General features: G+C 39.1%; 1 protein-coding gene across 1 annotated transcript in view; it reads right to left on the reverse strand.

The window, feature by feature from the left end:
- LOC126470852 (katanin p60 ATPase-containing subunit A-like 1) overlaps window positions 1–12,432 on the reverse strand; it is a 99,035-nt gene that overhangs the window by 52,836 nt on the left and 33,767 nt on the right. Inside the window, exon 2 of the mRNA XM_050098867.1 lies at window positions 4,238–4,541. Coding sequence (XP_049954824.1) covers window positions 4,238–4,541 — 304 coding nt within the window. The remainder of the gene's footprint in view (window positions 1–4,237; window positions 4,542–12,432) is intronic.

Genomic DNA, 12,432 nt, shown 5'->3' on the forward strand with positions numbered 1-12,432 from the left:
GGATGTGTTGGGTGTTGTTGGAATGCACAATGGACATGAATGGATGCAGGTGATCAGACAGGATGCCTACGTACATGTCACCTGTCAGAGTTGTATCTACACATATCAGGGGTCCCATATCACTCCAACTGTACATGCCCCATACCATTACAGAGCCACCACCAGCTTGAGCAGTCCCCTGCTGACACGCAAGGTCCACGGATTTTTGAGGTTGTCTCCATACCCATAGGCGTCCATCTGCTTGATATAATTTGAAATGAGACTCCTCTGACCAGGCAACATATTTCCAATCATCAACAGTCCAATGTCGGTACTGACTGTCCTAAAGCTTTGTGTTGTGATGTTTCATTGAATGGTTCACACCGACACTTGTTGATGGCCCAGCATTGAAATCTGCAGCAATGTGCAGAAGGATTGCACTTCTATCACACTGAACAATTCTCTTCAGTCATTGTTGGTCCTGTTCTTGAAGGATCTTTTTATGGCCGCAGCAATGTTGGAGATTTGATGTTCTACCGGATTCCTGATATTCACAGTACACTCGTGAAATGGTCATACAGTAAAATCCTCACTTTATCACTACCTTGGAGATGCTGTGTCCCATTGCTCATCTGCTGACTACAAAACCACATTCAAAGTCACTTAAATCTTGATAACCTGCCATTGTTGCAGCAGTAACCTATCTAACAACTGCGCCAGACACTTGTTGTCTTATATAAGTGTTTCCAACTAGAGCACTGTATTCTGCCTATTTGCATATCTCTGTACCTGAGCATGCACACTTTTACCATATTCTTTGGTGCTTCAGTGTATATTCTGTTAATTTAATAACTGAGGTTGCACACCAGGGTTGATATTTTGAACAGCAAAAGATTTTAAAATTTCTGATTTTTTTTACACATTTGTAAATGTATTACTGCATATTTTTCTTTTAACCACTATGCCAGACACAAACATTGTGTTTATAACTCGATGTCTACTGACACATGTTATGCAAGGATGTTGTTCGTTGGGCAGGTGAACTGACAATCTCCCATGATATTCTTACCATTATTTTACTTTATCTTACAAATCTTATATTATGCAATTGAAATCAGTTAAAAATGTTACAGCTACTGGTTAGAAATAGATGTCAATGGGAATACAATAAATGAAACTCTATGTAAAAGTCTAAGCATTCAGATGGATAATAAACTGAGTTGAACCAGCATAAAGGGTAAGTTCTCCAAAAAGCTCCTATCTGTCTGCTTGGCATTTGAAAATCCCTACCACTGTGTAATCTGCAGATTGTGTTTACATACTTTCATTCAGTACTGCACTATGGTGCAGTGACATAATTTCCTGGGACAGTGCAGGAAAGGTTAAAAAAGTATTTTTTCTAAGGGCACATGCAGTTAAAATATTTTGTAAAGTTTCTAACCAAGCATTTTGCAGAATCCTCTTCATAGACTCTGGGATTTTTATACTGGTGCACCAATAAATTTACTTCCTAACATTATTTGTGGTTAATAATAAGTGCAAATTTAGACTACGCATACCTGGCTAGGGTTCAAAATGTATGTGTCAGCCATGAATGTTAGCAGTAATATTGACACAGTTCATAGTAGTTATGTTACTTTCTGAAATGACCATAGGTCTCACAGAGGTCTAGGTAAGCTTTTACATAATATCCACCACAATCAATTTATGCTACATGGTGCATGTGTCATGAAGAAATTACCATGAAAGACAGTTTTCCCTAACATGTATGAATCTGGCAGTGTAAGACGATAGATAATGTTTAAATAAACAGCAATCCTGTTACAAATATGTTAATGTAGGATATGATGTCCTTTGATTTTTCTGATACACCGAGCTGCTCACTTGGTAGGTATAGGAACTTTACCTACATATTGCTGTAAACACTGATAAATGTTTAGTCACTGCCAAAGAGTTTCAGAGGACTGTCATCTGCAACAATAATTTCACACTAAATGTTTAATTTTTTTCTCTGTTGCTATTGCCATATTGTTGAAAAACACTAAAATTTAATTTATGCTGACTAGTCTAAGCTATATGACATATCATGTTTTTACATGTCACCTAGAAAGCAAGAGCAGCTTTCTATATTCATTATCGAATGAGTTATCAAGAATGAAGTATGGATCACATCAACATTATATTCAGTTGATAAAAAGTTAGTTTCAGTATAAATTTTGTAGTCTGATCAGCCTGAAGTAATTACATGCAGAACTGTGAGTAGTATAAAATGTCTATTTTCCCTAGCTTACTATTATTCCGTGAAGAAATGAGATCTATCTGTTTGTTGAGAACGGAGAAGGTCACTCTTCCAGGTGAAGCACCATACATTAGTATTTGTGATTATGGGGCAACTATTCACAAGTCTGAGCTGCAAGAGATGGCTGTCATGTATGTGTGAGGTGTGCTTGCTTGTGTGAATGAATGTGTGTGTGTTTTCTTATTAAAAAAGGCTTTGGCCAAAATCTAAATGTGTAATAATATTTTCATTGTGCCTGTCTCCAGCTCAACATGTCATCTTTATGGTGAGTAGCAATCTATCCTTTTCTTATACAGCTGATATTTCAACCTGGTGTTTCCATTGTTTTATACATGAGTGATTTCAGTTCAATAACCTATTCTTCATTATGAATTATGGGAATATTCTGCATCTAAGAAAAAATAAGGATTTTTTAAACCAGTATGCTTAGAATACTATCAGAAATTCCTATGCGTCTTATGTGTGATTAACATATATATATTCCCGAAGAAAAAAATTAATGTTTAAATTGATATGATTCCTAAAGTAGCAAGATTATGAAACTGTGAGACTCCAACGTGTTCAGAACCCATACCATCTGTAACTTCCAACTAAAGGACAGATCTTTTACACAGATGCAAAATGTTCTACATAAATGGATAATGTCCATATAGAACACCCAACATTCCTACATTATCCTTTGTCTGAACTTCAACAATATTATGTAATCTGCCTAGCTCCTTCTGCTTTCACACCACTGACTCTGTCACACTGTTCTTCTTTTTTCTTCCTATTACTATTCCAGTCCTCCCTAACATTGGTTCTATAGACTGATATTTTTCTGAATACCTCTAAATTTTATGTGTGTAACTCACTTTTTACATTAGTATTTATTTAATTTGATATTTATTTAAATATTATGTTTTTATTTTGTTCCAGTATCCAAAGCAATATATCAGCAACCTCAAAATTATGTTTATCTTCCTGATAACCTTTTTGTTTGAGGAAACGATGTCTTACCACTCAGCAAGTGGAAATCTCCATTTTTTTGTGTACCTTACTGTCACTCAGTACTATTTTTAAAGGCAAATTGTGGCTGTCTCTACATAATTGCACATCATCATGAGAAACATTCATTGTCTTGCTAGTTAGTGATGATTACATGAAGTAGTAGTGGAAGGCTAACTATGTTATGTACTTAATTATGGAGACAGGAAATGGCGTATCCCATTTCAATGAAATACTACTGATAAAATTCAGCATATACAGGAGATTAAAATTGAGTATGGCTCTGGCAAGGCTGCATTGGCAAAGCATATACATGAAATTTAGAGATGAATACTGTAACTCCCAATAGCATGTCTGGTCCAAGTTAAAGTCTTTCAGAAGATTTATAACATAGAATGTTAAATTTTGGATGTTCTTTCTGTGGAAAGTTGTTAAGGAAACTTTTGAACACTGGTGTGTTATGGAATTTGGTTTTACTTTGTTGTTTTTGTACCTGTAAGGAAAAATCCACATGAGCAAGATAAGAAGCAGTAGGACACACATAGGTCTCATCATGCTTCCTCTACATATAGAACACAGGAGGAAGAGAATGGTGGTCGTGTTATGCAGTACCTGACAGCCACTAACCAGTGGCATGAAGAGTGCAGATGTCAATCAATATCCAGGGCACCTGAGGTGAGGGTATTTGCTCTCATGTCTGATGCAATGATTTAGTATTAAACTGTTCTTTTTATTAAGCAGGAGATATAAAACATAATTTCTGATACCACACATCCAAAGTGTATTTTAAATACAAAAAGTTATTCAAGCAGTAGAGAAACATTTCTCATGTACACCTTCTTCTGGTTTTTTAATACTTTCATCATATTTTGCTGAAATTTTTGATTATTCTTGAGTTGTGTTAGTAATAACATGTAACTCAACAAAATATTACTGTCTAAAATAAGTGTGTAACTGAATATTGTTCATCACCTGAAGTATTGCTTTTGCTTCGCTCAGCCCAGCAACACGGTTCCACTGCACATTAGGATTTCTATGAATGATATCCTTTTCAAGTGTCTCTACAAGATGCTGTTCATACTGGGCAGCCTGGAACACTTTTGGTGGGGTTTCATGAGAATCACTATCTTGTGAAGGTATTGCAGATGGTAATGAAGGCGGTCCCTCATTGCTCCGTCTTACAGGTTCTTGTGTTTTCACGCTCACTGCTGCTCCAGGATGTGACCGCTTTGTCAGGCATGGAGTGCGGTCCATTGAATGAGACTTCCTGGATCGGCTACAATGAAAGAAGTCAAAAGTCTTAATGAAAAATTTACTTGGTGAAATTGTAATGACTTATTGTTAAATGTGTAATGAATTTAGATATTCACTAATATAATACTATGACAACTAGCTCGAAACTGAAGTTATGGTATGCATTTTTGTTTATAAGAATTAATTATGAAGCACATTTATGATTCAAACTTTCAGAAAATATTGATGGTACTTCTTTCCTATCTTTCCACATTTTCAGTCATTGCAAAATTTGTGGTATTCCAAATTCAGACACATCTTAACCACATTTTCATTAATGAATAGCTTTCTAAACCATCTTAGAAGAGGTGATATACTGTGTGAGGGTCAATTTAAACATAGGACAATGTAACAAACTCTTAGTCAATGAAGAACCATCAAACACAGTGAAAACATGAAAGCATGTGACAGTATGGCTTCATGAACTGCCAGTAATGGAGGAGATGCATTGCAGTTTAAGAATCACTAAGTAAGAAATGGTGCTGTCCCTTAACTAAAAGTGGCTCATGTCAAAAGTGTGGCTGTGGTGGTATGCTCCTTCAGAACTACTTTTAGTAAAAAAAAAAAAAAAATCCAAACTTAGCGACATTAAAACTATATTATAAACTGTACCATACAGATATGAGTTACTGAATATTAATGACAGGATATAACCCTCTATGGTTGTGCTTAACAAGTTTGTAAGCTTCCAATACATTGTAAAATAGTGCTGTGACAATTTGTTGAATCACTTGAGCAATTGCATCTTGGGAATGTGGAAACATTTGTTTCAGCTCTTCATACTTATTATGAATGATCTTACAAAGGGTAAGCTGTGAACTTTTAAGAAATTCTACAAAAAGTGGATAATTTTGAGAAATATCTGGATAAAAAATTACTATGATAGATATTATTCCAAAACATTGTGACTATTTTCTTTAAGAATTACAAATTTGTTAACTTAGGCATTCACAAGAAAAGTTGTTTTTATATAAAATCAGCCCTACAGAATTTTATGCAAAGAAGAGTAGTGTATTTGCTTGTGTGGCACACAGAGCAGATGGAGAGGGTGGCAACAGTTACTTGAGTGGCTCCTTTAATTATACTGCAGCTGTTTTGTGCTAACAAATAGGTGAGCTACAAGAAACATTTCTCAAAATGGTAAGGTTTTGGCTTTTATCTCCATATTTGCTCTGCAGCATTATTTAAAATTGTTTCTGCGATACTAATTTTCTGTATACCTTTTATGTAGCTCTCAGAGATGAGTTGTCCATCAAGACAATGTTAGACAATAAGGAACTGTTTTCTGGACTTCCACAAAAGATAATGGTTATACAGGTCACAAGTATCTCATTATTGTGTATTTCCATGTGTCAGAAAAATGTATATACACTGCCTGACAAAAATAGTGAAGCACCCAGTTGGGGAGGAGGGAACAAAACGAAACTTCATGGGTTGAGAGGGTATGTGATATTATTTCAGTGATTACAAGATTGGGGCAAATTTACAAAGAAGTTGACAGTAAAGTGGACCCACCTATCAGTATGACATTGCACTCTCTTTTGCCTGGCTTTATTTACTGATACAATTGTCAAGGGTGTCATAAAGCCATTGTACCCTCTCCAATGGCAAGTCATTCCTTGGTATCCTGGATACTGGCACTTTGACAGAGTTGATGTCTCAGCTGGTCCTCAGCATTTTCTATCAACAACAAATCTTGATGTTGCTAGAACAGGAATACCTCAACATCACACAGAGACTTCACAGAGGCACTTTCCATGCATGGATGAGAATTGTTCCGTTGAAAAGTAGCACCACAATACTGTAGTACGAGTGGTAGTATGCGAGAATGCAGGATGTCTGTTATGTACCATTTTGCCATCACAGTTCTGTAACCAGTACCAGCTACGATGTAAAGTCATACCCGATGGCTCTACACACCATGATGCCAAGACTAATACCACTATGCCTCTTCAAAACATTGGAAGAATGGGACATCTTCCCACGTCACTACCATGCTTGTCGACGATGATCATCTAGCCTAGTGCATAATCATGATTCATTGCAGAATACAATGTGACATCTTTCATCAGCAGTCTAGGTTCCATGTTCATGGCACGTCTCCGAACACTGCTGTTTGTGTTGTGGCGTTAATGGGAGCCTACATATGGGAAAGTAGTTCCCTAGTCTGGCTGCTGCTAATCTCTACTGAATGATGCAGGATGATACAGAACATTGCAGGGAATCCATTACTTGTTCTTGTATGGCAGGCACAGATGTGGAGGGGTTACAGTGTGCTTCATGCACTAATGAACTACAGTGGCTGTTCTACCTGTCACAGAGAATTGCGACTATAATCTTTTACACAAACACTGGTGTTTTATATGTTTGACAGCCGACCATGTCTTCTGGGTGCTTCACTGTTTTGTCAGACAGTATATATAACTACTAAGAAGCCAACATTTAATTCATCTGTAAAATCATTTCTGTAAAAAATAAATAACACTGCATAATATATTATAAAAAACTTGACCAATATGTCTTTTTATCAAATATCAAAATATCTTATATCATACCCTTGTATATTACAAATAGAGCACATACAATATTTTGATTTTATTGATCAATAATTCTGTCCACAAAGAGTTCAGCTCATGGGGAAAGATATCAGCTATCCTCATAAAAGAGCCCTATTGTCACTTTGGAATTCTGTAGATGACATAGAACTAGTAGCAGGCACTCATGTGACCATCCACCATTGACAAATCATTTCAGGCAAGTGATTTCAGTTGTACGAATCACTGCAGTAAGCTAGGTTGAGAAGGAGATGTGACAGAATGGAAAAGGAGATATTGTATTTGGATGTGCATATAACCACACTGTGACTGATGTTGCCCAGTTTGTTAGTGTATCAATGTGGAATGTCGAATGTGTTTACAGGGAATAGTGTACTATTCACAGCCAAGTAACAGCATTTTAACTATGGTCATGATAAGGTCTTAACTAACAGGGATGTCAATGATGATCAGTTTCAAACTTGCCAGGAAATGGCATCAGTGAATGCAGTTTCATCTCAATAAGTTGTGAAGGGAGTGCAATGGACATTTAGCGTAGGGTGGTACCTCACAAAAGGCCATTACTCACAAATGCACATAAATCTACTTAATGAGCCAAACAACACAGAGGAATGGAGGCACATAGTGTGGCCTGATGAGTCATAGTTTTTCCTCTTTTCAAATGATACAAGGTGCTGAGTGCATTGGTGGCTCAATGAGGCATTTAAACTATAATGCACTGAGGGTGTAAGTCAGGATGGAGGTGGTCCTGTGATCTTCAAGGGATGATTTTTTTGTACCATGGCTTGAGCCCATTCATTCAGGCTACGGATGTATATTTCAGCATTCTTGCCAAACAGTTATCTTCCCTTCTTCTATATATTCATGGTGATATGTCATGGACACTACCATCTTTCATGATGGCAGCAGCTATGTTCACAGGTCTGCAAGCATATGTTCCTGGTTTGATGAACATTCAGGGACCCTATCAAACCTCAGCTTATAACAGACCAGAAAAGTTCAAACAAAAACTACCATATCACACAAGTATACCACACTGATTGAAAGAAACCGGAAAATTAATAGGTACATCTTTCTACCAAATTCTGTGACAAGGATCATTTTTCCACACAAGTGACAATATGTCATTTGCCACCCCCCCCCCTCCCATTTTTCCACACAAGAAACATTTCATGCCCCCTTTCCCTTCTACTTCCCTTGCACGTACATTACCTGCCAAGCTGCAATTCCTTGGGCTCTTCATGAGACCTGTCAAAATAAACCTAAATCTACTGAACATGGAAATGGATTGGTTTTGCTACTAATTATGATACACTCTGTGTCGAATTTTACACAAGAGGCACCTCTAGTGTGCCTCAGCCTGGTGCTTCAAGTGGCCCTTGGACCGTAAACAGGGCCCTCCTGTGGCAACGTAGAGATTATGACTCAGAAACATCCAGACGTGACAGAAATCTATGTAATGGGGAGAGTAAATGATTTTGAATAAACTTACAAAGTTTGTGGAAGTAACCTGGTATGATAAGATATCAGTAGTATGAAAAAGGCAACACCAAGTACTAGTACTGAACTAAGTGTTATTAGTGTTCTATGCCCCACAGAAAATTGGATATAGGTAGATGAGTTAGTTTCAATTTCTACATGAGGCTACATACTGTCAGATTATTTGTGTAAAAGCAGTTATGAGACTACAAAAGAGTAGAAATGGAAAGCTATTATAAAATTCTTTATACACAGAGATATATGCAAATACAGTTGTTGCTTACATCCATAGCTATGCAAGAAATCAACACTTCTATGTGGGAAATTCAACACTGATTTATATTGGAACTAGCAGTAATGGAGTAAGGTGGAACTATTGACTTGTTCTTATACCATTCCTGATAGTAATATACACATAGGGGACAATTTCACAAAATAGTTAATTTTGTATTCAGGTTGTATTTTATCAGAATTAATTGTTCAAAATATTGTTGCAGAAGAAGCTGAGTAGTGCAGCCGCTGTAGTGTAGTGGTTATGATACTAGACTGTTGCATGGAGGGTCGTGAGTTCAAAACTCACCTAAACTGAAACATTGCTATTCTAGAAGTATCCACAAACGGCAAGAATCATTGTACCGGAATGTTCTGTAACAGTATATATACTGTATGTGTTCTGGCTGGAGGCAGTTCACTCCGCGCTCTTGTATGTGCAAGTGCTGAATAAACCTTCGATAAGTAAAGTTAGTGTTCGTCATTCATCTCCTAACACCTTCCTCTGCGTGACATTACTCTGGTGGAGGCGCTGGGTATTGGAACTTGTGATACCACACATTGTCGACGACACAGTGGCTCCCATCAGGCCATTTACGTGGCGAGAAACCCGAGTTTGAGGCATATTCTATAGATCCCAATCTATTAGAGACAGAAGAAGAAGATGACGTCACGATAACAGCAACTGTGTGCCATCACATGAGACATCCTTCCGGGTTCTCTGGTGACGATGGTCAAGATCCAAACAAGTGGCTGAAGGTATACGAGTTTATAGTAAAATTTAACAAATGGGATGACACCGTGTGTTTGGCTAACATATTTTTCTACTTGGAGGGCACTGCCAAGCAATGGTATGAGAACAACGAGGAGAAGTTCACAAGCTGGGAAGTATTCCAGGCGGAACTGCGCGAGTATTTTGGCGACACACAACGACAGAAGTGCAAGGCTGAAGATAAATTAAAGTGCAGGGCACAGCGTCCAGGAGAAACTACAGCATCCTACATTCAAGACGTCTTGGAGCTGTGTAAAATAGTGGATCCTCAAATGAAGGAGGAAGATAAGGTTGCACATCTCATGAAGGGTGTCGCTGAGGACATGTATCAAGCCCTACTCCTGAAGGAGGTTTCGACAGCAGACGACTTGATAAAATGGTGCTAGTATATCGAGACAATGCATCAAAAAAGAATTACACGCAAGAAGTTTGAACGGCTTCCAAGCGTCGTATCGATGTCTGTGATGGAGGAAGAAACTGATTTAACAAGTGTTCGTTGTCGGATAGTGAGAGAGGAAGTTCATAAGGCACTTGGATTGCACGTCGAGCAAAAAACCGAGACGGTTCAAGAGGTCATAAGGGAGGAAGTGGAACGGACATTGAACCCAATCTCTCGTCCTTCATTTCTCTTTAAAACAATAAAAAAGTCGAGACCCAGGCGAAGTTACGTTTCTACAATGCCGCATGAGGAACCTGTTTAGGTACCAAGGAAGACTGATGTCTGGAGGACCCAGGGTAACCGACCAGTATGTTTCCACTGCGGACGACCGGGACATGTGATGCGTTATTGTCGAGAAAGGATATTTGATGGAGCCCACACCAAAAGACAGCAGAACGATCTTAGCCGTCGCCAACTCCGGGACGACGAAGATGAACAAGAAGAGGTGGGCGCCAGACGACGTAGGTCACCATCGCCGCAAGCTAGCCGCTGGAGAGGACGCTCCCCAACACGCCGATCAAGGTCCACATCGCCGTTTAGAAGCTACAGCCGATCACCTAGCCGCCGCCACCTGGAAAACTAAAGAGTGCGACCTTCCTTGGAGGTGAGACTGTCGAAGAGAAAAATCCTCCGCCGTCGATCACTACGAAAATGATAGGAAACTACGTCGATGTCCTCATGGATGGCCAACCAGCCCAAGCTCTTGTGGACTCTGGAGCATCATAATCAGTCATTTCGGAGAAGTACCATCGCCAGTTGCAGAAAACCGTATTCGTCGACAGCAAAACATCTCTGCTGAAGGAGGCTAATGGGAAATATGTAAAACCTACAGGAAGATGTGTCATTCATGTGGGTATAAGTGGCCATACACAGCTGTTAGAATTCATCGTCTTCCAAGAGTGTAATCATGACGTCATTCTCAGATGGGACTTTTTGATAGCTTCTCAAGCAATTATAGATTGTGGTAGCTCAAAGATTATGGTAGATGAGATGAGGTACTCCGGACAGGAAGATGCGCATCCTAGTGTGTGGAGACTATGTGTGCTGGATGAAGTGATCATTCCTACAGTCAGCACTAGAAAGGTAGCTGTCATGTGTCATGCCATGCATCAACCAATGGATCTTGAGTGGAATGTAAGAGAAGCAAACCACTGGAGAATAACTTGGTCATCCCAGCCTCTGGCATCTCGTTTAAGAACGGATTCGGTGAATTGTGGATAGTTAAGTGTCGCCGAGAACCGCAGATCCTTCCAAGATGCATGTGCGTAGTAAATGCTGAGCTGTTAATTGCAGAACAGCTGAGCGTCATAGAAACTTCCCAGGCCGGGTCTGTGGGCGAAATTAGCGCTACTTTCGCGCTACCACTACGAGACAAAATCTTCTAGCTCGACTATCACCAGATCTCACTAAGGAACAACAGAAGAAGCTAACTACCATTCTTCATGAGTTCTCTGAATGCTTCAATCCACAGGTGAAGAGCAAATTAGGCAAATCGTCAGTGAAGCACTGGATTAGCACTGGAGACCATCAACCAATAAGCCAGAGAGCATAACGTGTGTCAGCAACGGAACGTCGAATAATTTGCGACGAAGTAGAGAAAATGATGAAGAATGACATCATTCAGCCTTCGCAGAGCCTATGGTCGTGACCAGTGGTTCCTGTCAGGAAGACAGATAGCAGTTGGCGCTTTTGTGTTCATTACAGGAAGCTTAATAAAATAACTACAAAGGACCTTTACCCTCTTCCATGAATTGATGATACACCAGATTGTCTGAAAGGGGCTAAGTTTTTCTCAACCATGGACATGTACTCGGGATACTAGCAAATCGAAGTAGATGAGGCTGATCGTGAGAAAACTGCATTCATCACCCCTGAGGGCCTGTATGAATTTAAGGTAATACCGTTTGGTCTGTGTAATGCACCAGCAACTTTGGAACGAATGATGGATAATCTTCTAAGGCACCTGACGTGGACGATGTGTCTTTGTCAATTAGGTGACATTATAGTGTTCTCAGAGACATTTGATGAATTCATAAAAAGACTGAGGGCCGTTCTTAAGTGCCTCCAACAAGCCAGACCGTACCAACAAGCCGAACTGAAACTTAATGCAAGAGAGTGTCCCTTGGAGCAAAAGAAATCTAAATGGTTGGACACCTTGTGTCAAACGAAGGTGTACGGCCAGACCCAGAAAAGGTGAGAGCTATGACGGAATTTCCTATCCCTAAAAGTATTAGAAATGTGAGAAGCTTCCTCAGATTGTGTTCTTATTACCGTCGTTTTATCAAAGACTTTTGTATCAAAGTAAGGCCACACCAAGACTTGTTAAAAGCCGATGCTAAATTTATCTGGGGTAGTGCTC

The sequence above is a fragment of the Schistocerca serialis genome, chromosome 3 (assembly GCF_023864345.2).
Source record: "Schistocerca serialis cubense isolate TAMUIC-IGC-003099 chromosome 3, iqSchSeri2.2, whole genome shotgun sequence".
NCBI lineage: Eukaryota > Metazoa > Arthropoda > Insecta > Orthoptera > Acrididae > Schistocerca > Schistocerca serialis.